The sequence below is a fragment of the Sorex fumeus genome, unplaced genomic scaffold, assembly GCF_029834395.1.
Source record: "Sorex fumeus unplaced genomic scaffold, SorFum_2.1 ptg000061l, whole genome shotgun sequence".
In the NCBI taxonomy this organism is placed as follows: domain Eukaryota; kingdom Metazoa; phylum Chordata; class Mammalia; order Eulipotyphla; family Soricidae; genus Sorex; species Sorex fumeus.
This window is the reverse complement of record NW_026606118.1, coordinates 44,558,331-44,581,010: the sequence shown is the minus strand read 5'-3', so window position 1 is coordinate 44,581,010 and position 22,680 is coordinate 44,558,331. Positions and strand designations below refer to the sequence as shown.

The 22,680-nt window shown below is 46.0% G+C and overlaps 1 protein-coding gene across 1 annotated transcript in view; it reads right to left on the bottom strand.

The window, feature by feature from the left end:
- MRPS31 (mitochondrial ribosomal protein S31) overlaps positions 1-17,134 on the bottom strand; it is a 31,801-nt gene extending 14,667 nt beyond the window's left edge. The window contains exons 1-4 of the mRNA XM_056126210.1: positions 16,982-17,134; positions 13,229-13,510; positions 7,535-7,693; positions 5,230-5,370 (exon numbers count right to left, since the gene is read on the bottom strand). Of these exons, the coding sequence (XP_055982185.1) occupies positions 5,230-5,370; positions 7,535-7,693; positions 13,229-13,510; positions 16,982-17,097 (698 nt within the window). The 5' untranslated portion in view covers positions 17,098-17,134. The remainder of the gene's footprint in view (positions 1-5,229; positions 5,371-7,534; positions 7,694-13,228; positions 13,511-16,981) is intronic.
- Between the last annotated feature and the right edge of the window lie 5,546 nt (positions 17,135-22,680).

Below are 22,680 nucleotides of genomic sequence, written 5' to 3'. Positions count from 1 at the left end.
GGTCCCCTGAGCACAGCCAGGAGTAATTTCTGAGTGTATGAACCAGGAGTAACCCCTGTGCATCGCCGGGTGTGACCAAAAAGCCAAAAAAAAAAAAAAAAAAAGATAAATCAAAACCCTACAGTGGATGAAGCAATCATCTTACAATTTTGAAATTATTAACTTTCTGTACATAATTATTTTTAATTAACTATTGAAATTAATGTCAGAGAGCTAACAGGAAACATCTTCCTGGTCTACTTCAATCAAATGTTTATGCTTTGGGTATAGATTCATGCCCTTGAAAAAAATTTACTGGCACATTCCAAATCAGTTTATAAATGGGGAGGGATGGTTAATTTAATTTGGGGGACGTGGATCATACTGGCAGTGCTCAGAGATTGCTCCTGGTGGCCCATATGCAGTGTCAAGATCAAACTAGGGTTAAGGCAACTGCTTTAACCCCAATTTCTCTAGTCCTTAAAGGAGCGTCAATTTTTAAAATGTTTTTGAATCCTTTTGGATCAAATTATCTTTTTTCTACTAAATTAAATGAAATAAAAATACAAACACAGCCTTAAAATTAGGCAAAGTGATATCAAATCACATGTTTTCTTGTAGGAGACATTTATTTATATTTGATATCTCTAACCAGAGTCATGGATATTCCAAGCTACCCTCAGTGCCTTTAATGCTTTTTCCCATCGGCATTCACCCAGATTCCTCTCAGGTGGGTAGGCTACTGGATTAAAGGAAGTCCTGCCAGGGACCTGGGACGTGGCTCAGGGGCAGAGCAACGTATCTCCAGGTTCAAGCCTTGTGGTGCAAACAAAAACACACAAAAGTGCTCGAAAGAAGGGTAATATTGGTTTGTCCTTTCTGCCTTGCCACAGGGAGCTTAGGCTTATTGGGTTACTCCCATCACAGTGCTCCCATTCCTCTGTGTTTATTTGTAACCTCTTTTTTTTGTGCTCTGCTTCCCCCAACTGGTCAATTACCTTTATCTCCTAACCAGACTCTTAATTTGTAAATATTGCTTTTCCTTTCTCCTTAAGCCCTTTGCATAGTTAATTCAGAGCAAAGTCCTTTTTGTAGAGATACAGAAAGACAGTTATTGCTATGCTTTTGTCACTTGGGAGTTAATTGACTCCAAATGATATTCACTCCTGGGCATCTGTTCTCTCTCTCTCTCTCTCTCTCTCTCTCTCTCTCTCTCTCTCTCTCTCTCTCTCTTCTCTCTCTTTTCTTTTGCTTTTTGGGTCACACCGGGCAAAGCACAGGGGTTACTCCTGGCTCTGTGCTCAGGAATTACCCCTGGTGGTGCTCAGGGGACCATATGGGAGGTTGAGAATCGAATCTGGGTTGGCCGCATGCAAGGCAAATGCCCTACCTGCTGTGCTATTGCTCCAGCCCCCTCTTTTTTTTTGGGGGGGGGTCACACCTGGCGATGTACTCAGGAGTTACTCCTGGTGGTGCTCAGGGGACCATATGGGATGCTGGGAATCGAACCTGGGTCGGCCGCATGCAAGGCAAACGCTCTACCCGTTGTGCTATCTCTCCAGCCCCGGCATCTGTTCTCTCTTACTTCCTAGCACCCCAAAAGCAGGGTCCTGATGAGGGACTGGATGGACCCGGGGCAAGCTGTATGCTACACTGGCATCAAAATGGGCCAGGCAAAAGCGCTGTAGTACTTAACTATAAGTTAAGAGCCTAGTCATGGACAGATTTTGTCCTGATCCAAAAAGTAGCATCTGGATTAGGATCCTGCTAGGGTTAGGAAAGATTAATCTGGCTGAGCACTGTAGTCTGAGATCTATAGTGAGATGTCCCCAGGAGAGCCTTAATGTACAGGCTTAATATATTCCTTTCACTGTGTCCATACAAAATAACTAATACTAAGAAGTAGAATTAAGATGTTAATTAAGCTACTGGATCAAGGAGTGGAGAAACACCTGTAGGTGGTATTTCCTCCCTAGTGCCTGATTGTTGATCAGGAAGGGCTTTTGGTATGTTGATTGTGCTACCCCCAAGGCTGGGAGGGAGGGGGAGGGAGAGGGAAGGGAAAGGGAGCGGAAGGGGAGGGAGAGGGAGACACCAGGTAGCCAGATGGAGGGCAGAGAGATGAGCGGGAGACAAAAGGAGACAGTGTGAGACTAGAATGAGGGGTTCAGTGAGACTGGAACAGGTGCGCGGGGAGAATGGAAGGAACAGCAACTGATCACCAAGCAGCCTGGCCCTCGTTTCCTCCTGCACCTGCCCATGGCATTGGCCGTCCTAGGAGGGGAATGGCCTAAGACCACTGAACGCAGGCAACGAGGGAGAGCCACAGGGCTCCCCAGTCGCCTGGTGATTACACACTTGATAGAGTGGAAAAGGTAAGAATGGACATTTACTGTGCATTCACTATGTAGTTTATGCATGTTTTTTCCCTATTCCTCAAATGTCTTATTTTTTTTGGCCACACCCAGCAGTTTTAGAGATCACTCCTGGTGGTGCTCAGGGGACCATCTGAGATGCTGGGGATCAAATCTGAATAGGCCACAAACAAGGCAAGTCTTGCATGCGGCCAACCCCAGCATCCCATGTGGTCCCCTGAGCACCGCCAAGGAGTGGTTTCTGAGTGAAGAGCCAGGAGTAACCCCTGTGCATCGCTGGGTGTGACCCCCCCCCCCCCAAAAAAGCAAAAAATAAACAAAACAAAAAAACAAAAAACAAGGCAAGCACTTTACCAACTATACTGTTGCTCCAGTCCCCAAGAAAAATTGTTTTAAAAAATTCTTTTGAGGGGCTGGAGCGATAGCACAGTGGGTAGGGCATTTGCCTTGCACGCTGTCAACCCGAGTTCAATTCCCAGCATCCCATACGGTTATCTGAGCACCGCCAGGGGTAATTCCTGCAGAGCCAGGAGTAACCCCTGTGCACTGCCGGGTGTGACCCCCCCCCACAAAAAAAAATTCGTTTGAGGCCATTCCTGGCTGTACTCGGGATCAATCTTGACAGAGCTCGGGGAACTGAATTGGGGTTGGCCACCTGTAACACAATCATCTTAGTCCATCTTGCTTTCCAGCCCAGCAGAAAGTCATTTAGAATAGGATCCTCTCAGGAAGCACCTTCCCCAGGGGCAGTCAGCGCAGTCAGGAAGGGGCCTCTGACGTCGCAAAGTCCTCGCAGCAGCCAGTAGCCCAGCACTGATTTGGAGGTGGCCACTGCCCCATGCCTCCCCACTCTCCATCCTCAGCTGCAGAATTTGGCCCAGGATGTTCCACTATTCTGGGGCTCAGTGCAGGCGGGGTTATCTCAGGATCATCCGAGTCAGAAATCGGTGAGCAACTTGGTACCTCACTGCTTCCCCGTATTCCGGAGGACTTTAGTCAGTTTCTTGTACATCAACCCTTCCCTATTAGTTTCTCCCTTGAAATCTCTAATTTCAAAAAAAGTATTTTTCAAAATCAAGTATGCTGCAGCATTCTAATAGCTACAGGGAATCAATTCAAAGATTCAAAGAAGACTGAAGTTAAATATTCCTCTGTGTTTGTCTTGGGGCTACACCTGTTAGTGCATTAGAGGCTGCTTCCACACTGCTCAGGGGTCACCCTGGGTGCTGGGGATTCATCTTGCGCCTCTGGCATGCTAAGCAGTTCGCCTTTCGCAGTTCCAACTGTCTCCTTAGCCTAAGGCTAAATATTCGTAAGGAATCTGATATAAAATTCCAGGTATGTGTTCTACTAATAAGCCATGATAAAAAGTTAAAATTATAGCACAGTGGTAGGGCTCTTGCCTTGCATGCGGCCAACCTGGCAGACCTGGGTTCGATCCCTCCACCCCTCTCGGAGAGCCCGCCAAGCTACCGAGAGTATCTCGCCCGCATGGCAGAGCTTGGCAAGCTACCCGTGATGTATTCGATATGCCAAACATAGGAACAACATGTCTCACGATGGAGACGTTACTGGGCCCGCTCAAGCAAATCGATGAACAATGGGAGGACAGTGACAGTGCTAGAAAATTAGTAATCAGAGTAATTTTCCAAACCACTGTGACCTCTTAACAATATTAACTGCTACCCATCTTTTCTAATCTCCCTGTACAAATTAGTCTACTGCACAGCATAAGGAAATTACCCAAGTTCCTTAGATTTCACTTAAAACAAAATCCATGGATGGGCCAGAGCGATATTATAGCAGGTAAGGCACTTGCAAGCCGTGCACACCTCTGACCTGAGTTCAATCCCCAGCATCCCGTATGGTCCCCCAAGTCCCTCCAGGAGTGATCCCTGAGCACCACCAGGTGTACCATGAATAAATAAAAATTCATCGAACACACACTGAAAATGCTTCAGTGATGCGGCAGGGTATGCTACAGAGGGAACTTGTTTTTGTTAAAACACACTAAATGTCTGTTCCCTTCTTTCCACTACTACCTTACAGCTGGTAGAAAGGAGAAAACAGAAACTTTCTGTAAATGCAAACAGTTTTCTACTGAAAAATAAAAACGTGTATGCTAATGAAGCCCTGCCTGGATTTCATCTTGGCCTGCAAAACATGAAATTCACACTGCCACAGTCACCCTCCCCTGGAGGTCTTATGCTGGGCTGCTGAGTGTGGGGTGCAGCGGGGAAGAATGCTCCCCCTTGAGCATGGCACAGGGGGACCAGGGGCCACGCCATTCGAGGCTTGGCCCAGCTGCTCAGGCCTGAGTTCAATGCTCAGGGCCACCAGTGCTGAGAGCCACCAGGGCCCAGCAGTACTCAGAGGCCTCCAGGGCGACAATGAACAGTGGAGGGTGGAGGTGGGGTGTCTGGTGCCAGGAATTATGGATGGCAGAAGGCAGGGGCGCCAGGCCTCAGAGCTATCTCCCTGGTTCCTATACCAGAGCTTCCTTCCTTCCTTTGTCTTCTCTCGAACTATGAAGAAGAATGTATATACAGAGATATGAAGAATATATGAATAATTGTTAGGGCCACAGAATGAAAACTACTGCTTCTCACAAGATGCCCATTGTTTAGAATACAGTCAGTCAGTGCCAGTTATTGTAAATCAGGAAGGAGCTGCTCCTAGAGGCCCCATGAGAGGGAGGGTGGTTCAGAGGAATGCTGTAGGAAAACGTACCATAAATAGAGGGCGAAACCCAGAACATCTTTCCATCTCTAGAAAATGGTACACGAGGAAAGTGCATCTGTAATGTGCAAAGAGTTAGCAATAATGGGCACTACAGTCAGTAGATAAGAGCAAACAGACTGCAAAGTCTGAATACCTATTTCTCATGTCGATCGTCTTCTCACCCAGAAGAATATGGTCAGTGCCTTCGTCAAACTGGATCTGATGCACTGGCCTTGTACTGACTCTTGCTGTGGTGTTCCGAGCGACTTTCATATCCGATATTAGGTTACTGAAACTAAAACCAGAAAAGGGACAGTAAAGGCACCATCTTAAACTTAGGATTCCTGTCTTTTTAAGTCTTTAAAGATATATATATATATCTTTTTAAACTTTAGGCACTATGATTTTAATTATACAGAGTGTTCCAATACCACACCCCCACCAGTGCCCCTGGCCACTCCCACCCACCTCCAAACCATGGTAAGCATCAAATTAATTTTTCCCCATTTCTATGCACAATTTCAGAAAAAGATTATGTTTAAATAAGAATGTCAAATATGAAAATTCATATTCCATAAAAAATATGTTTATTTCTTTTTAACAGGGGCCACTCCCAGAAGACCTTGTTAGGAGGGGCCAGGGGTGCTCAAGGGCCACCTGAGCAGTTCTAGCTGTGCTCAAGGGCCATGCAGTACCAGAAACGAACTCAGGGCTCTGCACAGGCTGGGCATGAGTTCTAGCACTTGCTCTACCTCCCCAGTCCCTCCTTTGTATTTTAAAGATGCTCTTAAAAAAATGTTGATTTAGGGGCCTGCCGGGGTTTACCATATGATCCCCAGAGCACTGCCAGGAATAATTCCTGAGTTCAGAGCCAGAAGCAATACCTCAGTCTGGCTGGGTGTGGTCAAAACAAAACAAACATTCATTTAAAACATAAACATATCATTTACAAATAAACATACAGAGAATTTTACTGACATGCAATCAACATCTGTATGCATACCAACTATGTTTAAACATTCTAGAAATCTAGGCACCTTTAAGTTGCTGTCTTACATCATGATAATATAAAGAAGTGATTTCTGGGGAGGGGGCCCCATAGGTTGCGGTCTTCTGAGGCTACTCCTACACCAGTTATCAGGGCTTGCTCCTGGCCATGCTCACAAGAACATGGAGTTACAGGGATTCAAAATGAGCACATAGCATGCAAAACATGTGCTTCAGCGCTTTTAACTATCTCCCTGGCCCTAAACAAGTGATACAAGAGACAGTCTAGTCATTTGTATGTATTATTCTCAGTTTCCAGGATAAATCTGGTACACATCCCGTTCAAGTCTTTGGATGTTCTCCAATGCAAAGCATAACCACTGACTTCATGTCGGCAGCATTCAAACCTGGCAAGAGGAGTCTGAAGATGAGAGGCTGAGGGGAAAGATGTCAGAGCACCACAGTAAGAAACCAGGAAGGGATCGGGCCTAACACTTACCTCAATGTTCATAAAACTAGCAATTTATTTATTTACTTGGGTGTGTGTGTGTGGGGAGGGGGGGGTTCACACCCAGCAATGCTCACAGGCTACTCTTGGCTCTGCACTCAGAAATTACTCCTGGCCGTGCTCAGGGGGAACCATATGGGATGCTGGAGATAGAACCCGTGTCAGCTGAGTGCAAGGCAAATGCCCTACCCGCTGTACTACTGCTCCAGCCCCTTGTAAGTTATTTAATATCAAGAAATCTCACAGAAACTGTGTTACCCTTTTACATATGCATGATTGCTTTTCTAAATTTACTATTTCTTCTCCAGAGACAGGAAACAGTATAATTTTGTAAAACTAAAGTTTAACCATTCAATTGCGGGTAGGGTGTTTGCCATATGGTCCCCCAAGCACTGCCAGGAATAATTTCTGAGTGCAGAGCCAGGAATAATATCTTGGCTTTCATTTTTATAATCAACTTTTTTTGGTTTTTGGGTCACACCCAGTGGTGCTCAGGGATCACTCCTGGAGGGACTTGGCGAGCTACATGGGGTGCAGGAATGGAAGCCTGGTCAGCCGTGTGCAAGGCAAGTGCCTCACATACGTGCTGTATTACCTCTCCAGCACTCACTGGGCATGAAATAAACTAATATCTTGAGGCCAAAGAGATAGTACAGGTGTTTGCCTTGCATGGTGCCAACCCCAGTTCAATTCCTAGCACCACATATGGTCTTGTGAGGACCACCAGCAGTGATCCCTGAGCACTGGCCCAAACAATGCCCCTCAGAAACCAAACAAAATCCTGAAATCTTACTAAAGATACGAGTTTAAAAAAAAAAAACTAATGCTATTCACTTTATGAGTCATCTCTTATAGTAAATATGTAATCTACACACAGGAATACAGTGTGTCTAATTGTACTCACCAGTCCCAGGAAAGAGCCTACTCTGAGGTGCCAGCAGGCACGACAGACTGAGGCACTCACCTAATTTTGGGTCTTTCTCCTTCTTTCTGGGCCCTGGACTCCTTCTCATATTGCTGGAGCTGCCTAAGCAGTTCTGACTTGGTCGTCTGCTTGTCGAAGGGCAGAGAGTCTGCGACAGCCGACACGGCCGACACCAACTCGGGACTCAGGGGCTCACCGCTGCAAAAGAAAACAAGGAAGGAAACTGAGGCAGCACCGAGGCCAGCTTAATGACAGTGAGTCTGTCTCAGGGAAAACACTTTGTCAGTCGAAAACATTACTTAATTTCTCACACAATACAAGAATCCTAAAATTAGGCACTGGTCTGATCCAAACTCAAAAATGCTGAAGTTAACAGCCATTTACTGAAGCACAGTATTAGTTTAGAACAATACATTAAGCAGGGGGCCAAACTGGTAGGACAGCAGAAAGACACTTACCTTGCAAGTAGCTAACCCAGGTTTGACTCTGACATCACATATGACCCCTCCCTGCCCCAGTCCTAAACCCCGACAGGAATGATCCCTGGGTGCAGAGCCAGGATTAAGCCCTGAACACTGCAGGGTGTGACCCCCCCCCCAAACCAAGAAAAAATAAAATGATGGTGGGAAGAGGATTCTGCCCAAGAATAATCCACTAGCTAGGTGACCATTCCGTTTAAAAGGAACAATCAAGAACTTTTCAGAAAACCAACTGTCAAAGGAATTCTTCAACATTAAGCTGGTTCTCCGAGAAATATCTAATAGATACGTGTAAAAGGAGAGGAAAGGCCCACATGGAAACATAAAGATTCAAAGAAAATGAACGTGGTATGCCCCAATACTAACAGATAAAAAGGGAGAGAAAGGGAGATGTAACACATTATTTTCAAGTTTATGAATTCTTTCCTTGCTACTTCTTTTATGTCAAGATTAGAGAAGTTTGAATTCCAGACACTATTTTTCAGTTGTAAAATTTGTGTTTAAAATTTATATTCAGATCTTTTAAAATAGATTGTATTCCTCTAGTGAATGAAACCATATGTTCTTACAAAGCCTTGCTGGCCCCTGCCCCTCCGTAAAGGGATGTGGGTGGGGATCTACTTCCTCTCCCCTTAAAGACCAGTGGAGGCTCTGTGACCCAACTGATCTAGAAGTCACATACCCTAACTTGCAAAGCTAAGTCACACAAGATGGTGACACAGCTCTCACATCTCTCAAGACATCTGACTATGACACCCAGGTATCAGAACGCTGGACCACATGGATATCTGACTATGACACCCGGCTATCCGAATGCTGGACCACCTGAAGGGCCTTGGGGGAAGATGCTGTGTGGAGTCCCCACTTCCAGTCCACCTGACGACCAGTTCTGGCCACTTGAATAGTAAGTGAGCAAGCCCAGGTGACTGCAGATCCAGCCTTGACCTGCCTTGCCGGGCTCCTTGCAGCTCACAGGCTCGGCCCTAAATACAAACATCCGCGCTCACTGTTGGGTATTGCATTGTGGTACTAGGGATCAAACCTGGTACCTCCATATGCGAGGCAGCCACATTCCGGACCCCAATGCGATGACTGCTATAAGCCATTAGGTTTTGGCTTTCTGCATTACACTCATTACGCACCAGTCAGTAAATGGAAAGGATGATGATGCCTGGGAGTTCGGTACTGCATTAACAAAAAGAGCATATAAATACTATTGCCATAGAGATAGTATGGGGGAAGGGCACTTGCCTTGCATGTGGCCAACCCAAGGCTGAATGATCCCCAACACCTCATATAGTCCCCTGGGCCCACCAGGAGTGATCCCTGAATGCAGAGCCAGGAGTAGCTCCTAAGCATCACTGGGTGTGATCCCCAAACAAAACAAAAACTGTAATTCCCTTGAAGAGAGTGTTAGCAAGCACAGGGCCTCAAAGGGCTTCATGTCACAACCCTCAAGCTGTCAATGGGGGCTTTGGGAACATAAATGTTACCAGAGGCTGGACGAAGCAGACCTCTGTTTAGCTCAGAACTGCTTCCAGTAATATGGAAAACAGGAGAAACACTTATGAATGGAAGTGTTAAGAAGCTAAGAAGATTTTCAGTGCTCAAAGTGCCTCCTGGTAAAATGTGAAGGGGAGTAAGAACTATCACATGGAGAGAAGTCAAAACAGGCTGGAATCAAGAGGAAAACATTACCATCATTCTGAACTATAGACAGTGAGGAAAGCGGAAATATGGACCTGGTGTCAGTTTTGTTTTTGTTCAGTTTGGGGTCATAACCAGCAGGGCCCTGTGCTGGCCTGGCCCTGTGCTCAGCAATCAGTCCTAGCAGTGCCAAGGGGTCATATGGAGTGCGAAGGATCAAAGCTGGGTCTTACCAGTGGTATCATCTCTCCAGCCTCTGGACGTGGCTTCTAAACAAAGACCAAGGCTGCAGCAGTGTGAGAAAGTCTGAAGATCACACCATGGCATACTGATTAGCAGAAAAGCACATGCATTGGTCTTCTACACATGTACACAAACACACACACACACACACACACACACACACACACCACAAGAAAGAGCTGCAGGAGAGATTGCAAAACCCTTTGTTAAGATCTCAGAGAGTCAAGATGGTTTCTAAGAAACCAAAGGGCATGGTCCCAAGGTCTCTCCGAGGAAGCTCCAGGCAGGATCGGATCTTGGTTTCCAAGCTGTGCCCTAGGGCACCCTGGGGTACATCACACCTGTTTGAAAATGCTTTTTTGGCCACTGCTGGGATGACAAAGAATCAGCAAGAAAAGGAGGAGCATGGTGGTGTCCAATCTGATTCCAAGGCTCGTTTGGAACAACACAAATGTCTCCTGGCTCACTTTCTCTCACGACACTCATCCTCAGAACCTGCCACCAAGGGGCTTGGAAATCCAGGCCACAGAAGCCACCTGCGAGGGTTCTAGTAATAATCCTGCTGCAGTCCCCAGCAGACAGCCAGCATCTACCGCAGATCTGTGAGTGAGCAAGCCTTCAAGTCTCCCAACGAGGTCCTCAATGGTTGTGAGTGGAGGTCAACTTGGTCCTCATGTTTCATTCAAACCCAGTGAACCCACAAACAAAAAACTGTTTATGGGTAAGAGGTTGGAGTTATAGTACAGAGCACAGGATGCTTGCCGTGCACATGGCAGTGCGGATGTCAGCTCATATACGATCCCCGAGTCCCGCAAGGAGCGATTCCTGAACACAGAGCCAGAAGTAAGTCCTGAACACCACCAGATGTGGCCTCCAAACCAAAAGAACCCGAATGCTGGCTGTCTGATCTGCCAACTTTGAGGGGTATAAATAAGGGCTCGTTATGAAGAAACTAAGAGCAGGCAATATATAGAACAATAGTGGCAGTACCACTCTAACCAAAAACAATAGGTAAAGGTAAAGGTAAAGGCCCTCCCGTTGATCGTCGATTTGCTCGAGCGGGCCCAGTAACGTCTCCATTGGAGACTTTGTTGTTACTGTGTCTGGCATATCGAATACTCTCGGTAGCTTGCCGGGCTCTCCGAGAGGGGCGGAGGAATCGAACTCGGGTCGGCCATGTTGGCCGCTTGTAAGGCGAACGCCCTACCGCTGTTTTATCGCTCCAGCCCTTAAAAACAATGATCGACCCAATTCTGTGCACCAGGGATCCCTTTTAAAATGGGGCTTGTCGAAATGAGTCAGAAAGAGCGGGATAAACACAGAAAGATTGCATTCATCTGGGGAACATAAAGCAACAAAATGGGAGACTAACACCCAGGAGTGGCCAAGATTAGTACCAGGAATTTTGCTCCATGACTTGGAGGCCAGCCACACATGCTAGGGGAAAAGGAAGCTCAGATAGAGAAGAGAGCACCAAATAAAAGGTGTTGTGAGGATCCTCCCAGGGTGGGAGAAGCATGCTGAAAGTAGACTATAGACTAAACATGATTGCCACTCAATGCCTCTCTTGCAAAACACAGGACCCAAAAGAAGAGAGAGAGAACAAGGGGGAATGCCCTGCCACAGAGGCAGGGTGGGATGGGGGGTAGGGGGGTGGGAGGGATTCTGGGACCCGTGGTGGTGGAGGATGGGAACTGGTGGAGGGATGGGTACTTGATCATTGTATAACTGAAACCCAAGCATAAAAATTTGTAAGTCTATAACGGTACCTCATGGTGTTTCGCTAATCAAAAAAAAAAAATCATTTCAATTTAACTTCCCATGTGTTCATAAATCTTTCCTTTGCTAGATTATAAGATTCTTAAGGAAAGGTGTTCCAGATATTTGTAGTGATTTTATTCTCACAATGCAAATTGCCCAGGAGGCCCCAGGGCCTAATTAAAAAAAAAAGAAAAAAAATGTAAAATGTCTAACACTGTATGTGAATGCCTGTTGTTTATATGAAAAATTGAAATAAACCTATTATAATAAATAAATAAATAAATAAATAAAGTGGAGCTTGAGGTATTAAAAGGTATCACAAAAAGGCATCTTTGTACTTAGGTTTTGTTGGGGGTGGAGAAATTATGCTCAGGGAATAGTCCTGGGGCATTGGGGGTCCATATGCGGTGCCATTTGAACCAGGGCTGGTGGGATGCAGGGCAAGTGCCTTAACTCCTGTTTTATTTCTCTGGCCCCAAAAGGTACCTTTTGAAAATTCAAAACAAACGGACCTCATTCATCAATCTTTTGACGCAGAAACAAAAACTCAGGTCTTTGAACATAGCTCACTGTTAGCAGTCCCAAGATAGAAATAATCACTTGGGCAATGTGGCCACTCCACACCTTCCCATAGTTCCAATATTGGTTAAAGTGGAAAGCATGGAGCAAGAACTTAAAATCACTTCTGAAGTAATCTGAATAAAGAATCTTCCTAGGTTTTTACTTCTTTTTTTTTTTTTCTTTTTGGGTCACACTCGGCAATGCACGGGGGTTACTCCTGGCTCTGAACTCAGGAATTACTCCTGGTGGTACTCAGGGGACCATATGGGATGTTGGGAATCGAACCTGGTTCAGCCGCATGCAAGGCAAACGTCCTACCTGCTGTGCTATTGCTCCAGCCCCCGCCTGTCTTAATCATACCTAATTTGGAAGTAATTTTTAAAAATCTGTAATAGTTAAACTATATGACAAAAAGCACAATGAGTTACAAACAGGTCTGGAAGCTTAAAAAAACACTTTTAACAAGTATTTGTATTTGTTTATTATCTACTCACATATGCCTATATATAATATTTTTTAATTGAAAACATCTTTTAAAGGAGGTGAAGGTACTCACTGATTGAATCAGCTTCTCTCAACCAACCATTTACACTTTCTACAGGTATTTCTGATCAAATTGGATACAGTGCAGAAACCAAAAATGCCATCAAAATGTTAAATGTAGTATTTTGAGGACTCTACATAACTGCTCATTCTACCAAGAAGTTATGGAATTGTAAAACCACATACAACACACTTGAATCAGTGATGCCACTGATGTAGACATGATAATTTATCAATAAAACCAAATAGTGCATTTAATCTATAACAAACTGCCCGAAACATCACTGGCTGCACTTGGAATCATTAAGTATAAATACTCTAGATATACATATCCACCAAGTAACAGCGATTTCCAAGTAATTATTAGCCTCTATCTTTACAAACTGGTATTCTATCTTCATTAACTCAGTATCTACAATTTTTCTTCCCCTATGGGATAAAGCTTCACTAAAGTTGAAAGAGTCACTTTGCAAGAATATTCCATTAGAATTCAATTTACCTCTGCTTCGGGGCATCTTCTGCAGCTTTCCGAGGTTTGCCAACTGCAGGTGGCAAGCTTTTAACAGGTCGTCTGCTTGGTGGCTTTGTAGTCCGCACATTTACTGTGCTTAATTCGATTTTCATGTCCTTAATAATACCCAACAAGTCTTTTTTCTTTTTCTCCTTCACACCATCTTGGTCCTCTGTCTCCTTGGAAGTCTCCTGGGGTGGAACGGACTGCTCATCTTTCTTGCTGTAAATCACGCTAGTAGTGCCAAAATATCTCTGGATATTATTTGTCCTGGAAAGACGTATTGAAGAAAAAAACAACAAAAAAATTACAAAAGAAATACTCAAAATGTTTTTAGAAACTGTCAAGTCTTTTCCTTTTATTTTTTAGAAATCATCGTTAACCTTTGGAAATCACTGTTAACCACTTAGACTAGCATCTTTTTTTTTTTGCTTTTTGGGTCATACCTGGCAATGCACAGGGTTTACTCCTGGCTCTGCACTCAGGAATTACTCTTGGCGGTGCTCAGGGGACCATATGGAATGCTGGGAATTGAACCCGGGTCGGCTGCATGCAAGGCAAACGCCCTACCCACTGTGCTATCACTCCAGCTCCTAGACCAGCATCTTAACATTTATTGTACATACACTACGTGCCTAGTCTTATGCAATCTAGTTCAGGTACATTTATTTCCTCATACTCCCATCCATCAGTTCAAAGTCTGTGATGTTCCCATCTTGCGATACAGAAACCAGAGAAATGACTTATCCTAGGTCTTTTTTTTTTTTTTTTGGTGGTGGGGGTGGGGGGTGGTGTGGACGACACATCCAATGTCCAATGTTCAGGTGTTACTCCTGGCTCTGCACACAGGAATTATTCCTGGCATGCTCAGGGGTTCATATGGGGTGCTGGGGATTGAACTCAGCTTGGCCATGTGCAAGGCAAATGCCCTCCCTGCTGTCCTCTTGCTCCGCCCTCCAAAGTCTAACCATTCAGATCTTTCTGAGGCCTAAGACCACAAATAGCTGCAAGTGACTCCAAGACCACAAAGGGCTCCTACGTGTGCTGGGATACACACTACCAGGTCCTTGCGGTGGCTGGGTACTCCTATCAGCTGTCAGCCTTTATCCCATTGCTAGGTACAAATACCATTTTAGACCATTTCTATGTTGCCAATAACATTAAAAATAAACCAAAACCTTGCAAGACACCTACATGGTCATTATATTTTAATTTATTCTGCTCAAGCCCAATTCTGACTGCCAAGTCTTTACTCTGAGTATGATATTAAGAGTAAAGGTGTAATACAGGGCCTGGAGAGATAGTACAGGGAGTTTGCCATGTACACAGTTGACCCTGGTTGAATCCCTGAACACTGTCAGGTGTGGTCCCAAAACCAAACCCAGAATCTGTAATTAAATGGTTTGAAAAATCAATATAAAATGGCTAATTTATTTTATTTTTTTAAATCGGTTTATATTTCTCTGGGCATCTTTTGCATTAAGCTTTGCCATTTAACCAAGTTTCACCTGATGGCTCTGCTAAAATGAAACAGAAGTAAGGTTAAGGCCAACACTGCTATTCTGCTTTCTTTATCAGATATATCTGTGAAAAGGAACAACACAAATAATTTCTATTTCAGGCTTTCCCCTTTTTTCCTTTTTTTTTGCTTTTTGGGTCACACCCAGCAATGCTCAGGGATTACTCCTGGCTTTGTATTCAGGAATTACTCCTGGTGGTGCTTGGGGGGACCATATGGGATGCCGGGGATCGAACCCGGGTTGGCCGCATGCAAGGTAAACGCCCTACCCACTGTGCTATCGCTCCGGCCCCTATTTCAGGCTTTTCTAATTCTACGTTCCCCACACATCTCATTTTATTTTTAGGTTAAAATCCCTTTTGATATCTGATATTGTGAGACTTAAAAAAATGTTATTTCCACTTTGGGGAGAAGGTACTGTATCTGCACCCCCACTGACGCCTAATGGTGACTCTGTGCTAGGCGTTCTGCAGACAGTGCAGGGCATCAGCGAGCCTCCTGGTTGAAGCACTAGTGCCCACACAAATAGATGGAGGAATTCCCCAGGACCTGTTAAAACAGATCATTTGGTTTCCTCAGAGTTCTGATTCCTAAGCTCTGAGAGAGATTAAGGAATCTGCATTTGATAAGGACAGCGCCGCCCCGTGAGGACCACATCTCAGTAGTTCTGTTCTACCGCTTCTTTACAGGGCAGCTTCTGTTATTCCCAGGGCACAAAAGAAGAAACTGCTACTGAGTCAGGTAAGTGAATCTAACACAGAGAATTAAGTGAGTCACCTACAGGGACTATTTAAGAGTCGAGCACTCTTGGTTGTAAGTTTGGAATGGGGCTGAAGAATCTGTATCGACCTGGGTTCGATTCCCAGCATCCCAAATGGTTCGCCCGAGCACCACCAAGAGTGGTTTCTGAGTGCAAAGCCAAGAGTAACCCTGGTGCATCGCTGGACGTGACCAAAAAAAAAAATTTTTTGGGGGGGGGGCTTTTTTCAAATCGCTGGCTCCCTCTTCAGCCAGCACCTTTTTTTAAAAAAAAATTTTATTAGTGAAACACCATGAGGTACAGTTGTAGACTTATAAATTTTGTGCTTGGGTTTCAATTATACAATAATCAAATACCCATCCCTCCACCAGTGCCCATTTCCCACCACCACAGATCCCAGTATCCCTCCCACCCTCCATCCCCCCCCATCCCACCTTGCCTCTGTGGCAGGGCATTCCCCCCTATTCTCTCTCTCCTTTTGGGTGTTGTGGTTTGCAAAAGAGGCAATGGGTGGCAATCATGTTCGGTCTACAGTCTACTTTCAGCATGCATCTCCCATCCTGGGAGGATCCTCCCAACACCCTTGACTTGGTGCTCCCTTCTCTATCTATCTCTATCCTTTCCCTCTAGCCTGCGCAGCTGGCCTCCAAGCCATGGAGTGAACCTCCTGGTACTTATCTCGGATATTCTTGGGTGTTAGTCCCCTATTTGTTACTTTATATCCACCAGATGAATGCAATCTTTCTATGTCTGCCCCTCTCTTTCTGACTCATTTCGCCTAACATGATACTTTCCATGTAGTACTACTTGTGTGTAAATTTCATGACTTCATCTTTCCTAACAGCTACATAGTACTCCATTGGGTAGATGTGCCAAAGTGTCTTTAACCAGTCGTCTGTTCCCGGGGAACTGAGGTTTTTTTCCAGATTCTGGCTACTGTAAACAGTTCTGCCAGCAGTCTTAAGAGACCACCCGAGACCATCTCACTCAGCTCTATCCTCCTCGAACCCACATGGCCAACTTGGAAGAAGACTGGACTTCAATGACAACGAGAGCACTGTCAGGGATGCACAAAGGACAAAAGGAACCCAGACCGTGACCTTCATCAAAGAAACCCCCAGCACCCCCTGCCGAGCAGCTCCCCCCAAACTAAGACCACCAACTTGGCCCCCCACAACGTGGCTGGAGTTACAAAAGGGGGCGGTGCGTGGCCGACAGCGGAACCACCCCCACTCAGCAGGGGCTCCGGGGGGTCGCGCCGGCGTGACCTTGGACAAGTCACGGCCTCTTGCCCGGGCGTCCTGTCCCTCGGCTTGGAGGCCAGGGCTTCTCCGGGGCCGCGTCCCCCCACCCCCCACTTCGTGCGCTGACCCCGGGATGCCCCCTCCCCCCCTCCCGCGGGGACACCTGCGCCGAGCGGCGAGGACCAGAGCGCTCTGCAGAGCCCGCGGGCCGACGGTACCTGACCGCTCCGTGCTGGGCCGCGAGCACCGCGCTCGCCCCAGCCGGGCCTCCGGGGCTCAAAGGCAGGCGGGAAACGGGCCGGAGGTGGACGACCGCGGACACCCTCGGGAACATCACGGCCAGGCCGCCCGAGCGGACAAGCGCCGGGAACCAGTGCGTCCCGCTGCTAAAACTGTCCCGCGGCGCTCCTTCCGCTCCCAGGCCGAGCCGGTCCGCACCGTCCCCTTCCGGTGCACAACCGGGTCGCGTAACTGCGTTCCGGGCTTGCAAGGGTGGGGTGGGACAGGCGGAGGCTGTTACCTGCAAGGCGACCCCGCCTGCCGAGGGAACCCCCCCCCCCCACACACACACACACCCACGCCATGCAGAGTGGGTGGACAGGTTGCAGGTGGAGGTGCTGGGTCTGGCTCGGAAAGCTGCACGAGGAGGGCGTGATCAAGCGGGCACAGGGACTGCACACACCAGTAAGCTCAGGCTCAGAACTGATGACTTTGCATTGCTGGGGGGGAAGAAAGGATCTACAGTGTCCCAAAGGAACGCATATGCCACCCCGACATATGTCTGTGGCATAAACGTTATTTGATGTAGCGATTTATTTTTGCCGTACTGGCGATCAAACTCTATCACAGTAAATTCTACCTCTTGAGCTAACACCCTGATCCCTAAGTGGGTCAATATTTGGTTTTTTGGGGGGTTTTGGTTTGGAGTCACACCCAGCGGTACTCAGGGTTTACTCCTGACTCTGTGCTCAGGGGTCACTTCAGGCGGGGCTCAAGGGTTAATATGGGATGCCAGGTACTGAACCCAGATTCCTCTCTTGCATGGCAAGTGTCCTAACTTTTTTTTTTTTTTAATGTAGGAGTACTGCTATTTATTCAGCCACTGATTAGCTGATTGAATTCAGTGTTCTAACTTCTGTGTTATTGCTCCAGCCCCCTCTTTTCTTTAATCAAAAATAAAATAATAATAATAATCACGGTCACGATCCTCCCATTGTTCATCTATTTGTTCAAGCGGGCCCAGTAACATCTCCATCGTGAGACTTGTTGTTACTGTGTTTGGCGTATTGAATATGTCACGGAGAGCTTGCCAGGCTTTGCCGTGCTGGGGAGATACTCTCCGTAGATTGCCAGGCTCTCCAAGAGGGGCGGAGGAATCAAACCCAGCTCGGCCGCCGGCTGCGCGCAAGGCAAACGCCCTACCGCTGTGCTATCGCTCTAGCCCAATAATAATAATAATAATAATAATAATAATAATTAATAATAATAAGGGTAAGTGAAGTGTCCATATAACTCGGGAGGAATTTCCTATTGCAGTTAGCCTGATCCTGGTCACCTTTGGCAACTGGCAGCATGAGGGTAGGTTGGCTGTGATCTGCCTGGGAGTGTCTCACTCAGGGTCAAGAGTAGGGGTTAACACTCAACCTTGCTCTCACTGGCCCCTACTGCAATCCCTAATTTAGACTTGTCTTCTTTGAGTAGCCTGGTTCAAATAGCCTCCTGCCACATCTGATTCCACTCTGACAGAATTGCTCTTGGCCCACAATACCAGTTCCTTCCTTCTCCTGGATGTTCAGCTGAGTGCTTGGCCACATCAATGGAGATATTTCCCCGCCTCCTTTATGATAGGCTTATAATCAGAAGACTGTGACTCAAAGTGATGTGCCCTTAAAAAGTGATCAGGAGGCACCATAGTTATAGTACAGTGGGTAAGGCAGTTGCCTTGCGCATGGCCAACTTAGGTTCAATCTCTGGCACTCCAGAGGGCCTAGCCTACCACAAGTGATCCCTAGTACAGAGCCAGGAGTAAGTCCTGAGCACTGCCATTGTGGTCCCCCCAAAGAAAAAGTCAATAGGAGTCCCTCACAAACCTTTTATTCTTCTCTGAGTTAGAGTTAAAGACAAGATGATGGGACTGAAGCAAACTAGATAGCCATGAAGATTAGGACTTCCCCAGGAGGTTACCTGCACTGTCTTCCCAAGATGTCCAGAACAGATCTTCCAAGATGCAATCTCCTTGCATGTGGATTATATTGAGCAAAGATCATAGGAGTTTGGGTTTCAAGAAAAGCTCTTGCCTCTTAGAAGAATGAGTCTGGCCCAGATTTTGGGTTGAGAAATAATCTTTCAATCACAGAAACCTATCTCTGTGGGAAGGCAGACATCTAGTTAGAGCATCAACTTTGGTCACTGTGAGTCCGTGTGTTTCTTGAAGCCTCAGAATAAAAACACTTGTTTTGGCTCATCTGGCTGTGACCCCAAAACAAAACCAAAAAAAGTCAATAAAGTGAAAAAAACAAAAAACAAAACTGTATATTTATGTGGAAATTTTGTCAAGCATTCCCACACCCACAAAATAACTGCCAAATCATACCAAAGAACACATAAAATCGCACTCAGTTTATAGGCTTGATAATAAAATCAGGGCTGGAGCGATAGCACAGAGGTAGGGCGTTCGCCTTACAAGCAGCCAACATGGCCGACCCGAGTTCGATTCCTCCGCCCCTCTCGAAGAGCCCGGCAAGCTACCGAGATTATTCGATATGCCAGACACAGTAACAACAAAGTCTCCAATGGAGACGTTACTGGGCCCGCTCGAGCAAATCGACGATCAACGGGAGGGCCTTTACCTTTACCTTGGCTCATCTACTCTGTAACTTACAGTCACATCGATTTTCCTGTGCAGGTATTGAAAATGGTCCTTTATCTCCAACTAATCTTTCTGATATTCATCTGGCTACTTGACCTTATTGGCTGAGCCATTGGCTGAGACAACGAGGTCAAGAAGACAGAGGGAAAGGTCCCATCTGCCTGGCCATAAAGAGATGAAAGATTTCAGGATGAGGATGATAAAGCCATCCCATCTCTTATCATCACTTCCTCTAAAGGCAGAGTCATGTCCATCTTCTTTAAACAAATGTTCAGTCATTTTGTTGCAAGGAGCCTAGATTTTATCTTGAGGTTTCTTTCATGTCAAAACCCTGTTTCTATCTTTTTTTAAAAAAAGAAAAATAGGTCCACACCCATGGTGCTGGGGTTGGGGAGGTGATGAAACCATACTCACAGGCTCCATGTTCAGCTAGTGAGGTCATGCAATATCAAGGATGTATCTCAAAGCCTCACACATGCTAATATGTGCTTGACCACTGAGCAATCTCTCCAGTACGACTTCTTCCACTTTCTATAGAGTATCAGTACAGAAAACTATACCTGGCATACTTATGTACTTACATCCTTGTCTGTTTTGCACTGAGAGACTGTGTGCTCCTTGAAAGGTCTTTGTGTTGAACTGGAGAGATACTACAGAGGTTAAGGTGTTTGCATTGCACGTAGCCAATCCCAGTTCAATCCCCAGCCCTGCATGGTTCTCCAAGCACCTCCAGGAGTGATCCTTAATCACAGAGCCAGGAGTTAGCCCTGAGTACGACCAAGAGTAGAAACAATTCAAAATGCCAAAAACAAAATGGATTTTGTCTATTAACTGTTCTGAGGACCTTGCCTAGTTCTGAGAACCATTGAGAGCCACATAGTAGATGACCAGAAATCTTTGGCTCACAGGATTTTCCAACACAAAGGAAAAACTAAGTACCAATACAAATGTGCCTAATTTTGTGCAGATAGAATTTGGTAGTGGTGGACGAAAAATCAACATATCTAACTTATATATTTTATAATGTAGGAGTACTGCTGTTTATTCAGCCGTAAATTAAGCTGATTGAAGCTGGCGTGAACTTCACATTACTTTTTAAATTTTTTAAATTTTTTTAACAGTTTTAAAATTTTAAAAAAGTTGTTTTCAATAATTGTTTATATTCAGTATTTCAACACCAATCCCACCACCATTGCACCTTCCCACTACCAGTACTTTGAATATTTCCACCACCACCCCAGCCTGCCCCTCAGGCAGATGCTAAATAATTTATTTTGTGTTGCTTGCCATGAATAGTATGAGATGTCACGTGGCTACAAAAATGGCCATGTGCTCCTGGAATTCTAAAAGTTTTAAATATTTGAGGCCTGGAGGCATCTCCCTGTCATCCTGCTCTCTCTCTCTCTCTCTCTCTCTCTCTCCCTCTCTCTCTCTCTCTCTCTCTTTCTCTCTCTCTCTCTTTTTAACATTGTTTTTTCATTTTTTATTTTTATTAGTAAAACACCATGAGGTACAGTTGTAGACTTACAAATTTTTGTGCTTTGGTTTCAGTTATACAATGATCGAGTACCCATCCCTCCACCAGTGCTCATTCTCCACCACCAATGATCCCAGTATCCCTCCCACCCCTCATCCCCCCCACATCCCACCCCACCCTGTGGCAGGGCATTCCCTTTTGTTCTCTCTCTCCTTTTGGGTGCTGTGGTTTGCAAAAGAGGCATTGAGTGGCATACTGTTCTCTTACAAGATTGATTTGTGAGTCTCTGAATCATGGCCATTAATGTGCTTAAATGGTGGCCAGAGGCAGTTCTTGGGTGTGAGTACCAGGAAACTGGAAGGGCGGGGAGATGGGGGAAGGTCGCCCATCCCCGACTCTTGAAGCCTGGAGTTTTTAGTCACTGGTCCCACATACCTGGGTTTTTCAGCAGATTCATTCTCACGCGTGGGGGGCTCAGGACAAGTCTGTGAAGGTCGGTCGTGAGTGTGGTGGTGATTGGGTTCTGGAGGTTTGCGCCTACTGGGGTTCATTTGGGGCAGGTGGAGGGACACACCTTCTTTACTCTGAGGTGCCCCGGTGAAATCAGTCTGGCATGAGATGGGGAGACATCTCTACCGCATGCTGCTCTCGTTGGAGGTTCATTTGTGTCTGAATCATGGCCATTAATGAGCTTAAATGATCCGCTTTTGATCTCTTTTGAGATTTATTTATGGGTCTCTGAAGCAAGGCCAATAAATGTGTTTGTAGAGCTGAGCTGGAGGTGGTTTGTGGGCGTACCAACCTAATTTTTGGGCAGTCAATTTTTCAGGAAACTTGGTCCCAAGTTGCTGGGGTCTGGCCAGAGGTGCAGGGCACCATCAGGTTGCTGATGCAATCACTCTGCAGATATAAGTTGACCTGCTGGATGGCACCATATCCCCTAATTTATGTTTTGATTTTTTTTTTTTTTTGCTTTTTGCTTTTTGGGTTACACCCGGTGATGCACAGAGGTCACTCCTGGCTCTGCTCTCAGAAATTACCCCTGGCGGTGCTCAGGGGACCATATGAGATGCTGGGAATCGAACCCAGGTTGGCCGCGTGCGAGGCAAACACCCTACCCGCTGTGCTATTGCTCCAGCCCCCATATCCCCTAATTTATATTCTTGTTCACTCTGAAATACCTGAGCATTTTTTTGTTTTCTTTGGGGGCCACACATGGTTGTGCTCAGAGCTTACCCTGACTCCGCACTCAGGAATCACTCCTGGCAGCTTAGGGGTCCTCACCTTTCCTTCCACAGAAGATGCGTTGCCATTTTTTTGGACTTGTTATCAGATCCCAGCAAACTTTTAAATTCCTTTAATTTATGGAATTGTTTTTGTTTTGTTTTGTTTTGGGGGGCCACAGTCAGTACTGTTCAGGGGTTATTACTGGCTCTGCACTCAGAGATCACTCCTGGTGGGACTTGGGGGACCATATGTGGTGGTGGGGATTGATCCCAGGCTGGCTGCGTGCAAGGCAAGTACCCTACACTCTGTACTGTTGCTCTGCCCCCAGGTTCATTCACTTTATC